This window comes from Mastacembelus armatus, chromosome 1 (assembly GCF_900324485.2).
Source record: "Mastacembelus armatus chromosome 1, fMasArm1.2, whole genome shotgun sequence".
Lineage (NCBI taxonomy): Eukaryota > Metazoa > Chordata > Actinopteri > Synbranchiformes > Mastacembelidae > Mastacembelus > Mastacembelus armatus.
The window spans coordinates 11,909,820-11,927,753 of record NC_046633.1 but is presented as its reverse complement, the minus strand read 5'-3'; the positions used below and the strand labels follow the sequence as shown (position 1 = coordinate 11,927,753).

General features: G+C 39.9%; 1 protein-coding gene across 2 annotated transcripts; it reads left to right on the top strand.

Moving 5' to 3' along the window:
• The first annotated feature begins 5,548 nt into the window (after positions 1-5,548).
• Positions 5,549-17,439, top strand: p2rx3b (purinergic receptor P2X, ligand-gated ion channel, 3b). Of its 2 annotated transcripts, XM_026303749.1 has the most exons (13): positions 5,549-5,636; positions 5,887-6,059; positions 7,025-7,160; positions 7,245-7,316; positions 7,449-7,506; positions 7,659-7,752; positions 8,774-8,851; positions 8,949-9,090; positions 12,665-12,801; positions 14,869-14,962; positions 15,192-15,257; positions 16,470-16,547; positions 17,154-17,439. In XM_026303749.1, exons 2-13 carry the CDS (start codon positions 5,938-5,940, stop codon positions 17,277-17,279), a joined length of 1,203 nt encoding a protein of 400 aa, XP_026159534.1. In that variant the 5' UTR covers positions 5,549-5,636; positions 5,887-5,937; the 3' UTR covers positions 17,280-17,439. The 2 variants fall into 2 exon arrangements, with proteins under 2 accessions (XP_026159534.1, XP_026159533.1); XM_026303748.1 differs by lacking the exon at positions 5,549-5,636 and having other exon boundaries at positions 5,806-6,059.
• Positions 17,440-17,934: the final 495 nt, after the last annotated feature.

Below are 17,934 nucleotides of genomic sequence, written 5' to 3'. Positions count from 1 at the left end.
AACCTGAGCGCAGTGATCTGATAATAAACAATTATGATTGTGCATAACCACGTGTTGTTCTTTTTTTAACATTTATCACATGGCTTTAACTTGGCCTGAAGCGACTAGTGTTGTAGTTGACACATTTCACAAAAGGTACAGGGCTAAAGAAGTGCATGGCTTTATTAAAAACAAGATATAAAATAGCAACAACAAAGATTCTAGCAAGGAAAAAACATTAACGGGAGGTATATAAACACAAGGTCACTAATTAAACCCATGTGAAAACAATCGGGGACAATGGAAAACATAAAGCGGAGGAACGCAAACTATGCCAATACGTAAAATAATGTCAAAATAAGAGTAGGGAGGACATGACAGTACAGGCCTAAACAAAAAGTCCTTGATGAGTCAGGCGGTCCAGGATGTGGGTCAGAATGGGCAGGCAGGCAGGGAGATGAAACACAGAGAGGCCCACCACAACGTAAACTAGAAAGCAAATAGTTTCAGGAGACCCGCCCCATGACCTATAGGTGAACGGAGAGTGGGCGTCAGCCCTGAAGGTGAAAGGGAAACCTAGACCATTCCAGAGGGCAGCCTCGTATGTGAACAGGAACCTGTGGACGTTATCAAGGGCAGCCTCAAAGTCGAAGCTGGTGTCATTCCAGAGAGTAGCCCGTTGATAAAAGCAGGAGACAGATGCCACCTCGATGACATTCAAGAACTGAAACAGAAACTGAATTCAATTCAGTTCTATAGCACCAAATCACAATACAGTCATCTCAAGGCACTTTCCAAAAAAAAAAAAAAAAAAAAAAAAAAACTACCTTATCAGCAGCTGTATCACAGAGATCTAACGCCAACTCTCCATCTTCTCACGTGCGCTGTGTTTCTGTCTACCCTGCGATTCAACTCCACCCCCCGTGGTGACAGCACAGCCGCACTGAACACTCTGATTGATCAGAATTGTCTGGGACTTTTGTACAATGATAGTGATGATGATGAAAGTTAACCTAATGATGATCATGATGATGTTTGACAGGAAGAGAGAATACAAGAGGAGTGCCTGTCTTTGTCCTTCTCTGCTTACAAACCTCAAAATCAATACAAATTTTTTTGGCTTGTTGTGCAGTCTTCTTGGTATTTCCTTCCTGCGTCTCCCTCATCCCTCCACCCTGGGAGACCATTTACTATAACATCTAATTTAAAGTGTGAGTATAATAATAATAATACTAATAATACATTTTATTTCATGGTGCCTTTCAAACTCTCAAGGTCACCTTACAGAGAGAAAAAGGAAGCATACAGCATGAAATACATAGAGTGCATTAAAACAACAATAACAACAATGCATAAACAGAGGGCCAGAATGTAAAGGCAAAATGTGTGTGTAGACATGCTATAGTGTTAATTATTGGATGGAAATACATATATTTATCTTAAAATCTGGAATATTTTCATATTATGGTTTCACTCTTTTTTTATTTGGCAATGTTATCCAATAATGCGGTTTATCTCTTAAAATGGAGCAAGGACAAAAAAGAAAAAGAATTCTTAGGATTTTTGTTATGTGCACTTTGTGTGCTTTTATTGTACTTTTGTTTTGCCATCTGGTTCTATCTTTACCATGCTCATTAACTGCACTCTTTAGACTCTTTTGTTTCCCATTACACTTCTGACCATGTAAGCCATGAGCTCTCCCTCATCATGGCCCGATTTGTCACAGTGTAAATGGATGGAACCCAGCAGTTCCTGGTTCCAGAAACCAAAAAAGAACTGATGTAGTTTTTGGAATTTTTTGGTTAACATGGCAGGTTTTGCCCAAATTTTGCTACTGATACTAATAACAAATTTGGTGAAGTCTAAAGTACATTTGATCTTCATTTTGTCAGTAAACATTTGACATGGCCATGCTTAAATGGTGGGTAATCCGGAAATGATCGTGGAAGCAGAGGGAGCTCAATCAGTCAACACTTGGGTGAGGGCTCCCTCTACTGGTATGGTGTTACAGAATCCCCTCCCTCCTTCGGAACGCCTCCTGGCGCTCGCCAAGGACGGCCCCATGGTCCGGATGGTGGACAATCTGGTCTGGCTCGATGAAAATCTTCGATGAGTGAAGGGTCCAGAATGTTGGGTGCAGCTACCCATGATCTCTCTTCAGGTCCATAACCTTTCCAGTCCACCAGATATTGGAGCTGACCCCTTCGGCGCCTTGAATCCAGTAACATGTTCACCTTGTATGCGGGTGACCCATCTATATCCAGCGGTGGTGGCGGCTCTTGATTCTCAACATTGGGGTCATCATCTGGGTGGAGTGGTTTAAGGAGTGAGACATGGAAGGATGGGGAGATACAGTACTTAGTAGGAAGCCTAAGCTGGCTTAGTGACCTCATTTATTTGTTTGATTATTTTAAAAGGGCCAACATACCTGGGGCTGGGCTTCCTAATCAGTAGTTGTAGCGTGAAGTTTCTTGTAGAAAGCCATACCCCCTTGTCCTGTTTGGTAGGGAGGATTCAATTCAATTATTTGTATAGTGTCAAATACAATACAATCATCTCAAGGCACTTTACAAAAAAAAAAAAAAACAGCAATTCCCTTATAAGCAAGCACTTGACGACAGTGGAGAGGAAAAACTCCCTTTAGTTCCGCTCAGTTTGGGGGGCCATCTGCCTCGACCGGTCGGAGGATGTGGGCAACGTAGTCTGTTGGCCTGAAATTCTTGAGTTCTGACAGCTCTTTTTAGACGGACATGGGCACTGTCCCACACCCTCTCACTACATGTGATCCAATCATTGACTGCAAGTATAGATGACGGTTCCCCGGACCAAGGGAATAAGGGGCCCAAAATGCATTGGAAAGGGGTCATACCCGTGGAAAAGTGAGTCAAGGAGTTTTGAGCATACGCAGCCCATGGAAGGAATTTTGCCCACCGATTCTGTTCACGACTGCAGTATGATCTGAGGTATCTGCCAATCTCCTGATTCAGTCTTTCCACTTGATTGTGGGTGGTATCCTGATGTGATGTCTAGTTGCTTACAGAAGGCTCTCCAAACCTGAGGTAAATTGGGTTCCTCTGTCAGAAACAATATCCTCAGGTAAACCATACACTCTGAAGACATGGTGGTCAGTGATAACCTGGAATGGATGAACTGCTCCCTCTTTGATATATAGCTGGTTATCCAGCAGATGGGAGAGCACTGTCATGACATGTTGGCTATGTTCAAATTCAGACTTGGTAAATTAAGATATCATCAATGTAGACGATTACATACTTGTTCAGAAGATCTCGGATGATTTCATTGATGAAAGGGAAGATTGCTGGGGCTTTAGCAAGTCCATAGGGCATTGCCAAATACTCATAGTGGCCCATAGTGGTAAGAAGTGCAGTCTTCCATTACCTTCACAAATCCGGATCAAGTTGTAAGCACTCCTGAGGTTGAGTTTTGTGTAGTCCCTGGCCTCATGTAGTTGGTGGTGCAGTGGGAGGGGGTAGCGGATCTTGACAGTTAGACTGCTTTTAGGCGGCACGGCATTGGGTAACATATCAATAGCACAGTCCCATGGTCAGTGAGGTGGCAACTGTGTGGCCTTGATTCTACTAAAAGCTTCACTGAACTCTGCATAACACGAGGGAATCTTAGTGGGGTGAGTGATGTTCGGGTTTTTGATGGAGCAGGCGAATTGTTATGGAAATTTTTAACAATCTGTAATATTCTATAGAGAATCTGAAATAAACAGGATTGAGGGCTAACTGTCATGCCAGAGTGCTTAAGCAATCTGGAGGAGAGTGAAAAAGAATAGAGGTGAGTTTTTATATTGCATTATTAGGATGGATACAGAAGCTGCTGGAGTCAGTCTTTGTCCCTGAAAGGGAACAGACAGATGAGGTGAGTCCAAAGTTTAGGCATTCTAGACAAAAATGCAAAACAAGGATAAGCAAGTGCCATAACATTAATTTGTAATAATGGCATAGGTTCATGGGAAGAAGAAAATCTGCACAAATTTTATAAAAATAAGTTAGTTCATAAAAGTAAATTTCCATTGCAGGGGACTATACAGATCATAATCCACTGACCTTTCTGCACTCAGTGTATTGTTGTAATGGTCAGTTGATATGGTGAGCTCTATTTCTATTGCTTAGATATTTGCCACATTAAAGGATCAGGAAATGTTGTGGTGGATGCTTTGTCTAGAGCAGTGGTTCCTAGCCCTCAAGGAGCCCTGCCCTTCTTGTTTTCCAACTATCGCTGTGGGTACCGTGGGGATAGTTGGAAAAAGCAGGAATATGGGTCATTTGCTAAGGCTCCAGCAGGAGGGAGTGGTTGCTGCTGTACTTTCTGTCTGTATGGGGTAGGATTCCAGCCCACATTATCTCTATCATAGCCTATGTAACTCCAGAGCAGCAGCCAGTTGGTTTGCAATGGTGTGTGGGATCTTGTCCTCTACCGCTACTCCCTTGTATTTCCTTACATTCTATCCTGTCAGTTTCATTGATCTCCACTGTCTCTTTTTTCCTCCTTGTTTGCCATCTTCTCTCCATTCTACCTTTTGTCCTACCCCCATCCTCTTCCAGAAAAAAGAAACATAGTTTACTGCTTCCTGGTCCTTTTCCAGGGGCAGTCCATTATTGACTTATCATAAGAGACTGCTGGTAAATGGAAGCATTCAGAGAGTCTAGCTGGCATTAGACTGAAGGCAGCTATAACTGAATTAGTGTGAAATCTTATCTACTGGATATGGTTTGTGGTGTGTGTTCAAATGTGGAGACCAATACATGGTATCCTTCTACACAAAAATGAGGTTTGGACGGTGGTCCACCTTTGACATGATGGACATAATGCAGTTTGAATCATTAAATATTTAACATAGAATTGACCAGCTACAGTGCACTGGTTGTGTAAGGAAAACATGTTCAGATGTTCTGAAATGGGAATATTTTAATCATTTCAGGCTTAGTGGGCTATAATCCTGCAACTTGGCCTAGCATCATTCATTTTGATTAGGTTTAGGCAAGATTCCTAATACATTTTCTTAAAAAAAAAAACAGCGCTGTTTTTCAGTTTGAAATGGTAAATTATGGGAAATGTTTTCCACCTAAAAACTTATTAATTCTCACTTTGTATGTGCTGGACAGTTTTGAGTCTTTTAAGATAGATTAATTATTTTTTACTTGTATTGGATTACTTGTATTGGGTTTGGGTTTGACTGTCCATTTAATTTAATTTTATTCCCAGTATTTACACATACTTACATAGAGCAACAATAAATTGTAATAAATGATACTAATTTGGTCATTAGTCATACAGCTTTTACTGGAATTTATCATTTCTGTGGAGTGTGTGGCTACTCTTAGACCTTTAGTCACCACTCTTAGCATAATACAAAACTGGTGTTTTTGTCCCTTGACTGTAATTGGAGAATGCTGCACATAGACAATTGACCATCAATGTCCATGGTGCACTGAGCAGAAGAAGGGAGGGGGATTTTGAGTAGTCATTGAGAAGGGGAAATGAGAGAGCCAAAGATAAAAAACACCCGAGAGGGGAATGGATGAAGAGAGAGACGGAGCAAAGACGCAAAGAGAGACAGAGACAAAGCTGCTTATTTGTTGACTAGTTAGTCATTTTCAGTAACAGGAAGACGACATCAGCTGAAGGTTGGTGCCATTGAGCAAAGGGGGCTTTTGACTGTTTACCCTTTTTCCGTGAAGAACAGATACAGCTCACTAATATCTGGATACCGCTCTCTGTTTTTTTTTTTTTTTTTTTTTTAAGACAAACTAGTAACATACATGTCAACTGCATTTCAGGACCAAAGTCTATACTTGCTCTGGGCAAGTACTTGGTACTTTGGCTTGAGGTTCAGCTTTTAAACCCATAACCCACACAATTTTTCTTTATATTCAGGTCACATACAGAAATAACACAGTTATTTTGTGACACATCCACACTGCTGGGATGTGGTCTTGTATAACAGACTTCTTCACCTATGAAACTACCAAGTCAGTGGTAGTGAAGAGCTGGACCATTGGCATTATCAATCGTGTCGTCCAACTTCTCATCATAACATACTTCATTGGGTGAGTATTTCTTTTTGTTCTTATGTAGTTTTGGGATTTACACAGTATTTTGTGTGGCCTTGAATTAAATAACAGCAACTGTCTATCCCAGAAATCTATGTATCTATTTCAATAAGCTATATGTGTATTTGATGTAATGGAATAGGCAGTGACTATTACAGCACGCAGACACTTTAATTGACAGCAAAACAAATAATGTGGTGATGGTCACAGCATAGGACAAGCTAAATACACTATTTTCATTTAGTGTTGTTTGATACTGTTACATCACAAGTGTTATTGATAATTACTGTATTATGTAAAATGTTCATCTTAAATAATTAAACGTACACATATCACTACCAATATAAGTAAATTGGTACGTCGCTGACAATGTCTATACAAGCATTACCAGCTAAAATTTCGACGTTTTTAAGCATACACACATGGGAGGGTAATTCCAATCTGTTTTCCCCAAAAATGTATCAGTCATAGAAGTAATATGTCAGGCAGTCAAGCTATGCAAGCATTCTGTTTGTTGCATACTAACTGTTGACTATTTTTGTGTTTTTTTTGTATTACTGGTTTCAACTTATATATTGTTTGTAATTATATTTAATTTTATGTAATTCACTAGTAATTATAAGTTACTAGTGAATTACAAGACTTACTTGCTGTAAAAAATTTTGTGTCTCATTTTTAAGCACTTTTTTGCTGTAGGTCATGATGGAGTTCAGTACCAACATTTCACACACATGCACTTTCAAACCCACAAATAAATAAACAAACAAAAAAAAAAAAACAATTATAGGAAGCTTACGCTTATGGTTTCTTATTATTGCCAGTACAACACATTGGCATAAATGTCCATACAATGACATCAAGAACTCACAAAATCAATAATTTCAATGTTTTGGCTATTTTGTTCCTGCACCATGATGTAGCTTTTAGCTCAGTCTCACATTGTGTATGTGTGTGCACTTCAGGTGGGTGTTTCTCTATGAGAAGGCGTACCAAGTGAGAGACACAGCTATTGAATCCTCTGTGATGACTAAGGTCAAAGGTTTTGGAATCTACAAAGACAAGGTCATGGATGTTGCCGACTATGTTACACCTACACAGGTATGGACATACAGATGGATTCATGGACAGACTACCATCAGGATACAGTGATGGTAATGTGCTATATATATGTGTTGTCTGTAGGGTGCTTCAGTCTTCTGTATCATCACCAAACTGATCACTACAGAGAACCAAGTTCAAGGATACTGTCCTGAGGTCAGTTGCTGTTACTGCAGTACTTCTACCACCTTATTAATGCTTTAACCGCCATTATGACTGTAATGTATTAGTAATAATGATAACCAGTTTTAAAGTGTTTATCTGTGTGTGTCATTGTCTCTTACCTAGGCTGACACGAAATATATTTGTACCCAAGATGGTGACTGCGATAAGACAGGAAGTAATGGTGAGACCTTTCGTCTGTGTCTTTGCTTCATAGTATTTGATGAAAATATTCACATTTATTATATAAATGTATTGTATTAAATTATACAGGTTGTTTATCACAATCAGTTTTGCTTTTAAAGTTGGCTAAAAAGCATTTCTGTTCATGTTCAGGGATCCTGACAGGGAAATGTGTTCATTCTCATGCCAATGTCAGCAAGTGTCAGATGAAGGGTTGGTGTCCTGCTGAGGTAGACACCATAAAAACGTAAGATCATACTGTGCATGTGACAGAGCTCTTTATGACTGTTGTGCACTTTATTCATATTTAATATGAATATTAAATTGAAACACTGTGCCTCATTGATAGCAAGGTGATGATATGTACCTCAATTTAGACACATCTCTAACACTAGAACCAAGAGTTTTTATTTGTACATAACTATGTTTCAATATAGTCCTCAAGTCCCAATGTCTGTCCTCTCCTAAAATATTGTTAAATAAATATTGCAGCATCTCCAGTTAAATAGATAAAATCAGATTTAAAATAGAAGTATTTCCAATTAATTACCAATTACCAATACACATTTCCTTTTTATTAGTTGAACTATTTTCAATATCATATTTGATTGATTTAAGTGATGTGTCGTAGGTTGCTTAAAATCTCCTATAAAACAACAAGGCCAAAACACAGCTAGGAGTCATACATACTCATTTAATGACTCTAGGCATTTCTCTGTGAATACAATGCAATAATACAGTCACATAATACATTTTTAGCTTGTTCAATGCAGTAGTCAGGTGCAAATTAATGATTTTTAAAAATTAATTATTAATTAATTATTATTTTAAAATTTAATTATCATGTCATGTAGACAGTTCTGATTTTATTTGTTTAGCCATTAGGATCAAGGGTTTCTGCTTCCATCCTAGTACACAAGAAGTTGACTTTAACACAATCCTACGGTGGCTGACAAGGGCAAATACAGAAATGCTGCAACAGCAAAAAGATACAAGAGAGAAATGCTGCAAATACAGAAACGCTGTGTTGTGGCAAAACCCGTTGGATGAGTAATAAAGAGAGTGCAGACAGATTGTCTTTTCAGAATGTGGCAGAGCAACAGCGAAAACACATACAAGAGAGAAATGCTGCAACTACGAAAACACATGCAAGTTGCAGCGTTTCTGTATTTGCAGCATTTGGCCGTTGCGGCGTGTTTGTCCTTGTTGGCCACTGTACAATCCTGTTTGCAAGTCTCTCACTGCCTGTTTCTTTTTTGTCATCTCAGTACACCAATGATGGAAGTGGAGAATTTCACCATTTTCATTAAGAACAGCATCCGTTTCCCAACCTTCAATTACACCAAGTATGGCAATAATAACTTTATATATGATCATTATAATGATGATGATGATACTGTTGATATAATAACATGGGGAAATGTCTGTGCTATATGTTTGCAGAGGAAATTTCCTCCCTACTATCACTGACAATTACATTCGAAACTGTAACTTTGACATGATCAACAACACCTATTGCCCCATCTTCAGAGTGGGAGATGTGGTCCGCTACGCACAGCAGAACTTCACTGAACTGGCAAGAAAGGTAGAGTCAAATTCGTTTTCAAGGTCAAAGTTGTGTCTTGTGCCTTCACATAGCTTTTTGAAGATGTTTTCCTTCAAAGATAGAAGGGATTTACGTTACTCAGTCATTTAGTCAAACTGTGTGCAAGATCTTTGGCTATAAAATACCAAACTGTGCATAAAACAGGAACTGATATTCTGGCAGTAAACAACCCTGCACATCCCACAAAACTCTCATAGTCAAGATTCATTGTTCTCCAAAGCAAACATAAAGTACAATAAGGAATTTGCACTGTTCATATGCAGTGAAATTTGCATTTGTTCTGACAAGGCCAAAAAGAAGGTGAAAAACTGAATGGAAAAGCATGGACACTGTGGACTGTACAGTGTAATGACCACATCAGAATATTTTACTGATTTTGGTAATGTATCACAGTGGTGAATGCTGTATTTGTACATTGATTTATTCAGGGTTTAGATTTTCTGTTCTGATGTTGGCTGTACAACCAAAGTGCTGTTGCATTACGTGAATGTGGTTTTCCAAGACAATAACTCACTCAGGCCTAAAAACAAGCAGGGGTACACTCTGTACATGTCCAGCTTGTCAGCTGCATGTGGTGGTCGTTTGTGGCTTTCTTACTAGCCTCTCTGCGATCACTTCCATCTGCTCCTAAGTTCCAACCAACTATGGCTCTTCAGTACGTGTCCTCGCAGCTCCTCCGGTTAAACCACCATACACCTGCCTCTACAGACATCACTACAACATTAAGACAGTTTGGCCTTCTTCAATGTCACCCCTACAGCCATAGAGGCCCTCATTGCAAGACTCCCTGGTCCACATTCAGTCACAGTTGCCATCTTCTACCTTGCCCCCTAAAATCATCTTTCCTCTCCGACTTCACCGACCTTTTCACTCAGCTGTCCTTCTCACCATCTATTCTCCTTGAATGATTCCAGGTACATCCCAGTCTCAAGACTACAATCTCAAGAACAAACGAAGACAACTGGAATGCCGCTACAAGAAAACCGGACTCACTGTTCAAGCCCAAGCCCATAAAGACCATGCCACCATATACAAATCTGCAGTCAATAATGACCGTTCTAAATTTAACTCTGAAATTATCTACTCAAACCCCCGTACCTTGTTCTCTAATATCAATAAACTAACGAAACCTAAGGTTAATATCACAGTCACCTTCACTAGAGACAAATGCAATATCGCCCTATCCTTTTTTTTTTCAAAAATTTAAATAATACATAGACACCTTGCCTCCTCTTCCTCTGTCCACCCAACCTCAAAACCAAAATTCAATCCACTATCCATTCATAGTTTTTCATCATTCTCACCACCTGTCATCTGGACCCTATCCCATCCCCCCGCATCAAACATTGTCTCCCCTCTCTCATTCCACTCATCACCAACATTATAAACACCACCCACACCACTGGTTCTATTCCAACCTCACTCAAACTTGCTACAATCACTCCCATCCTGAAAAAACATGGTCTGAACCTTTGATAACCGCTGCCCTCCAAAATAGTGTAATGCTCTGTCTTCACTCCACACCCCAGCAATATGTCCACTCCTGCCAGTTCTTCATAACATTTAAATCTGACTTATCACCACAGCATTGAAACAGCCCTACTGAGATCTGCTGACTCCAACCTCCTGAGCCTCATCACTAGAACCAAGCACCAAACCTTGGAGGACCGAGCCTTCGCCGCCGCTGCCCCAACCCTCTGGAATTGTATTCCACAACTCATTAGAAACTTCAACTCGCTACTGACTTTTAATTCACTGCTTAAAACCCACCTGTTCAAACTGGCATTCCCTTAGCCTTTAATAGTCATTTTATACATACAGTATCTTATTTCCTTCTTCTTTTTAGTTTTGTTGAATTAAGCATCTTTGAGTGTCCTGAAAAATGCTATATACATTTGATGTATGCCAATGTTTTATTTATCAGTTCGGATTTTGTTTTCAGTGTTATTTTTCAGTGCCACTGTCACTGTTCTGGCTCCGTAATATAGCCAGTGCATCTTCAACTACAGCCTGTAACAAACACTGTGGTTGTCGAGAACATCCTCACAGACTGGGGAGTGTTTCATTCTACCATTCTCCTGTCAACAGACAATCACTGCCCTGCACAGTTACATGCCAGTATGGTGCATACCTTCCATCAGGACTGACAAAGGTGCAAACTTATGGCAGAAGACATGAAGAGGGAAGAACTGGAAGTACTGCACCCTTGTTTATGAAGAAGAACTTGCAATGCTGAGGCAAATAACTACTCATGCCAAGCAGCAGCTAGACATCTTTAAAGATACAATTGTGTCGTGGCTGGAGGAAATGCTTGAAAGTTCTACTTGCAGACACATCAAAACTAAGAAAACAATGTACAGAACCTGTGTTAACAGGTTTCATAGATAGATACAGCTGAGTGTCATCTGCATAGCAGTGGTAGTACCATGCAGGCACTGCATGGTAGTCCAAAACGGGGTGTGACTAAGGCATGAATAATTTTCACAAAATCAGGTTTGCTTAAGCAAGCAAACATACCTGAAAGAAACAAGACTTAACAACTGAATCATAGTCTGAGTCAAAAATTACACCTAAGATTTTGACAACTGAACAGAAATTAAAATCCAAATGGGGAGAAGAATCTAATTTTTCAAAGAGATTGCATTGTGTTTGACTTTGTTCAGACTGACAAAGTTCTGAGACAGCCACATTTTCACATCATTAAGGCAGTCCAATAAAACTTGGACAGAATGACTATCATTGGGCGTCAAAGGCAAGTAGACCTGAAAATTATTTGTTAAGGTTCAGCATTGGTTGTTCTAGTCTGTTCTAGTCTGTTCTGCTACAGCACTGTCAGGGTGTGGCTGAGCACAAAAGTGATGAACATCTGCACATAATATGTTCATAATGGTGATGCTAAATTTTTCATGTTAAGAAGATGTACAATAAAGTACAATACAAAACAATATAGTTTATTGTCTCCATCAGGAAATTAGTCTTAAGCTTAATTCTGTACACAGATACACCACAATTACATAACATCTAAAACAACACTGCACTGTCAACTACAACAGTTAACAATAAATAAAATGCTGCACAAATCCTGAGGTAATAGATTAAACATTGTACATCATACATATAGCACACACCCCATAATAACACACCATGGGACCATTGCACTCATTGCCTCCCCATTGTCGTGAGGTGAGAACATAACAGAACAGGTTTTTAATAGTCTGCATAAAATACCCTTTATGTAAACTGTAACTTTAAAGTTTGAGGTAAATCAGTGTCTATCTCCCCATCTCACTGCTCAAGGTTTGGAATACAGCAGCCAGCATCACTGTAATTACCTTCTAATTCTGTTTTTTTAGCAGGCTTTAGAGCAACTTTCCATAGTTCAAGCAGGGGGAGTTTGGTTGTGGTTGACTTTCTTGGACTAATACAGTAAAGCAGTTAAGTACAAGAGCAGAAACCATGACATAGAAAGAGATCTTCCTAAGCCAGTGCAAATTGGATGACTAAGAAAAATCCGCTCATTGCTTCACTTTTCTCGTTTTGACAATTCTCTCAGGGAGGAGTAATTGGAATAAAGATTGGCTGGATGTGTGATCTGGACAAATCAGACGACCAGTGTAACCCCTCATACTCGTTCACCCGACTGGATGCCATGTCACAGAGGACCAGTGTGTCACCGGGCTACAATTTCAGGTATTTGCCTACATAGTTAGACATATCTTTCATCCAGATGACATAAGCGGAGACCCTGGCAACCACTAATCAACCATGAAACTCATTGTAGAGATTCATGTTTTTTTTAACTTTATATCAAGACTTCTAACTTTAGCAAAGGAAATATAAAAATATTTATATTTAAGAAGATTCATTTACATTCATTTGCTTTTGTGCTTGTTTAACATTTGAATGTTGTGACCCTTTTAAAAGTGCTTTTATCTGAGTCTGACATATAAATGATTATTTTATGGTTACAATTATTTTTCTTCTTCTTCTTTTCCTTTCGGCTGCTCCCTTCAGGGGTCACCACAGCGAATCATCTGCCTCCATTTAACCCTATCCTCTGTATCCTCATCACCCACACCAACTATCCTCATGTCGTCCTTCACTACATCCAAAAACCTCCTCTTTGGTTTTCCTCTAGGCCTCCTTCCTGGCAGCTCTAACCTCAGCATCCTTTTACCAATGTATTCACTGTCCCTCCTCTGAACATGTCCAAACATCTCAATCTGGCTTCCCTGGCTTTTTCTCCAAAACATCTAACATGAGCTGTCCCTCTGATGTACTCATTCCTGATCCTATCCATCCTCGTCACTCCCAGAGAGAACCTGAACATCTTCAGCTCTGCTACCTCCACCTCTGCCTCCTGTCTTTTTCTTAGTGCCAATGTCTCAAAACCAGACAACATTGCTGGTCTCACCACTATCTTGTCCACCTTTCCTTTCATTCTTGCTGACACTCTTTTGTCACACATCACACCTGACACTTTCCTCCACTAGTTCCAACCTGCTTGCACACGTCTCTTCACTTCTTTTCCACACTCTCTGTTGCTCTGGACTGTTGACCCTAGGTATCTAAAATCCTCCTCCTTCTTCACCTCTACTCCCTGTAACCTCACCGTTCTACTTGAGTCCCTCTCATTTACACACGTCCTCTGTTTTACTGCGGCTAACCTTCATTCCTCTCCTTTCCAGAGTAAACCTCCACCTCTAGATTTTCCTCCACCTGCTCCCTGCTCTTACTACAGATGACAGTGTCATCTGCAAACATCATGATCCATGGAGATTCCTGTCTAACCTCATCTGTCAGCCTGTCCATCACCACAGCAAACAAGAAGGGGCTCAAAGCCCATCCTTGGTGCAGTCCCACCTCCACCTTGAACTCCTCTGTCACCCCTACAGCACACCTCACCACTGTCTTACAGCTCTCATACATGTCCTGCACCACTCGAACATACTTCTCTGCCACTCCAGACTTCCTCATACAAAACCACAGCTCCTCTCTCAGCACCCTGTCATACACTTTTTCTAAATCTACAGAGACACAATGCAGCTCCTTCTGGCCTTCTCTGTACTTCTCCATCAGCATTCTCAAAGCAAATATTGCATCTGCGCTACTCTTTCTTGGCATGAAACCATGCTGCTGCCATTTCCCATAACTTCATCATGTGACTTATCAGCTTTATTCCTCTGTAGTTTCCACAACTCTGCATGTCTCCTTTGTTCTTATCTCTCTTTCTATCCACACCATGCTAAAACAGCTTGAACCCTGCTCCTAATCTATAGGCCTTGCTACCTTTCCACCTGGTCTCCTGAACACACAAGATATCCACCTTTCTTCTCTCCATCATATCAGCCAACTCTCTAGTTTTCCCTGACAAAGTCCCTACATTCAAAGTCCCTACTCTAAGTCCTACACTCCTGCCCTTCCTCTTCTCTCTTTGCCTATGAACACGCCTTCCTCCTCTCCTTCTTTGACCTACAGGGTTCCAGTGGAAACTGGAACCCTGTAGGTTAACAGCACCAGTGGTGGTTGTTGTTAACCCGGGCCGCGACCGATCCGGTATGGAAGTCATATTTGTGATTCGCATGTTTGATTTGGCTTAAATTTTATGTTGGATGCCCTTCCTGACACAACCCGCTGCATTTACTCGGTCTTGGGACAGGCACATGAAGACACTGGATTGTAAATTATCAGTGATGCTCTCTTACTAATATATAAGATTAGAATTGTTGTCTTACTGTGACTTGTCTGTCATTACAGGTTTGCCAAATACTATAAGATGGAGAATGGGACAGACTACCGCACTCTGGTCAAAGCCTATGCTATTAGATTTGATGTTCTGGTCAATGGAAATGTAAGTACTGTAATACATCTTGCTGTGTGTGTGGGGGAATTTATGCATCAGGCAATCAATTAAATTCAGTATAACAAGGATTAAATCTAAGTGTAAACATTGGAGACTTAGGAGAAAGTAGAAGCAGGAATTACAATAATAATTTCTTGTCCAACTGCATTTATAAAGTGCTTATGATATCAAGATGACTGAAACCTGCTGATATAAACCCCTGCATTTTCCTTTGTAGGCAGGGAAGTTCAACATGATCCCCACACTCATCAACATGGTAGCAGCCTTCACATCAGTGGGAGTGGTAAATTCTACTGGCATAAAAATCCAGTGTCAAAGTTCATTATGTACCAGCAATTTTTCTATAGTCTTGTGTGTGTTCTCAGTACTAGTTAACAGAATACTGTCATAATACCTTAGCACTTTTTAAACTGGTTCTTATTTTGATACGCTTTTGCCTTCCTGTCGCCTATTTTACCTGCTCCAGCAGCCCCACCCACACTCACCTGCCCCTCATTCTGTGCAATCTCCCAGCCAATATAAAAGCCACAACTCTTCTGTTTACTACTCTTCTGTTACCACTACCCTGCTGGTGCATGTGGTGCTGGATCCTTTGACTTGGTCAGTAGCCTGCTGCCTTCCTGCTTCCTGCTTTGTTTGTGCTACCTTCGTCCTCTTGGCATTGAACTGTTTTCGTCCCAGAGTTTGCCTTGGTCTCTTCCCTAGTCGTTACTTATGCGACACAGATAAATTCAACTGACTGTACTTGTGTTTTGACACCAATACAGGAGCTGACATGAAGGCAGTGTAGGCAAGGTGTCAGTCAAGAGGGTGTTTACCAGGAAAACATTCTGGTCATCATGTTAGCTGCCTTCTAATTGTAGGAGTTATTCTGGTCTGCTAGCATGTACCCACATCTCTGGAAATGTCACAGCAATTTTCCAAATTGGCATATATATATTCATATATTCTAAATCTAAAGGGTTATTTATGTCGAAACTTCATAAACTGGCCCACTAAAAATCCTACTTCAATTTAAATAACAACCTTCAGCCTGGCTCTGCTAATTGCCTTACTGTGCATTCTGGGATATTTGGTAAACCCAAGTCCACCCAGGTCGTCTCCCAAAGGAACCTCAATAAAATGTGCAGGCAAAACATGCTTCCTCGTATTGCGTCTGTACCAGCTATTTGTAGACTTTCAATTGAACAGTACTTGGGCTGTGACTGATGATATTTCATTAATGTGTAAAACACAAGTATGAGCAAGAACAAATACTGAGAAAGGCCTATTGTGGTTGATCAGATACTCATCAGTTGCATGCCATCATTATACCATGTTCACCAGCTGTCTGTCATTTTGTGGCAGCTTGCATTGTGCTCACCCATAGTCAGCAAACATCCTAGTGTGGTCTGCTTTCTGTTCATTTTGTCTGCCTGTGCTCAGTTTTATTAAATGGCTTTCCTCGTATCGCCAGTGCTGTATAAATAATGTTATTATTATTATTATTGTGTAGGGCACTGTGCTGTGTGACATCATACTGCTGAACTTTCTAAAAGGGGCGGAGCAGTACAAGGCCAAGAAATTTGAAGAGGTAAAATACCTGATTCTTTAAATAGTTAAATTGTACTTCTTTAAATGACAGTATAGATTTTCACCACTTACTGGTTTGTCAAAACTTAAAGCGGCATTAATTGTTTTTTTCCCCCCTATTTTTTAGCAATTTGGGGCATCCCAACAGGAGAACACCCCTAATAAGTTAGCCCTACCAGCTTGATAATTGATAATAAACAGTTTCCTACACATCAAGTACATATGGAACAACATAAAAATGTGAAGTTGTATTCCAGGAAACTACAACAATGCCACATAAAACTGAAAGTTTTTGATAGGGGCGTAGTAGATTTAGGTAATAATTTTGTTCAGGTTTGTCACTACGAGTGACACCTTACACATTACTTTTAATCATTTACATCATCGTGCCTATAAAAGTATTGATTAATGCAACTTTAACCTTGCAGCATATGAAAAAAAAAAAAAAATGCCAGTATCCCCACCCACAACTTGTGGTAATCTATACTTAAATTTAATGTTTATGTCCTCTAAGACAAAACTGGAGTTTGGAGGTATGGCCATATGACATTATTGTACTTTTGTTACTATACTAAAGATCTAAACATCTCTCTCTCATATGCTATAGGTTTCAGACAGCCCAGTGAAATCCCAAAGCAAAGGATTATACCTCTCCCAGCTGTCACTCAGACATAATGACAACATCATGAGGTCCAGCGACTCAGGGGCATTTTCTATTGAACATTATAGCTAAATGGATGTGGGCAACATCCAGTGAGCATCGGACTGAGGGCAGATATCTCTAAAAATGTTAATATTTTAAATTCTGAAGAATCTTTGATTTTTGGTTTGTTGCCCTTAAATATTTAAAACAATAGTGACAATAATGAGTACAGTACATTTTTATATAGTAGCATGAGTATTTTTGCATGATACTTCTGGCTTCTCACTGGTGCTGAGCAGCAAGAAACACTAAAAATTTTAAAAAGAATTGGACCTCTAATATATCACGTTAAAGCTCTCTTTGCATTTTTTGGACTTTGTATTTAAACTGCTATAATCTAATCTTTGTGATGGAAAACCAGAAATAAACAGTACATTTGGTCTTGATTGGTTCACTAGCTTGGATTTTAATGACTCAATAATGATTTTTATTCTGATAGATTCAATTGTGATTTAGTTTGATAACGCCACCCATTTATAATAAGTCGGATAAAAGCCACAAGAGTAGAGTACTTTTGGACCAGAGGAACCTTTTTGTAGTTAGAATCTTTGGAGGACTCAGGAAAACAGAGAAGCAAGCAAAAGAGAAACAACCGGCATCACAAAGCCCGCGCACTGAGACCATTACAGGTAGGCCAAAACGTGTGGCGTCCATGAGAACAAAAACAAGAAACAGTCATACAGCA

Coding starts and splice junctions, on each gene's coding strand:
- p2rx3b (XM_026303749.1), top strand. CDS start 5,938: ATGTGGTCTTGTATAACAGACTTCTTCACCTATGAAACTACCAAGTCA. Junction 6,060..7,024: donor ATCATAACATACTTCATTGG/GTGAGTATTTCT, acceptor TGTGCACTTCAG/GTGGGTGTTTCTCTATGAGA. Junction 8,852..8,948: donor CCAACCTTCAATTACACCAA/GTATGGCAATAA, acceptor ATATGTTTGCAG/AGGAAATTTCCTCCCTACTA.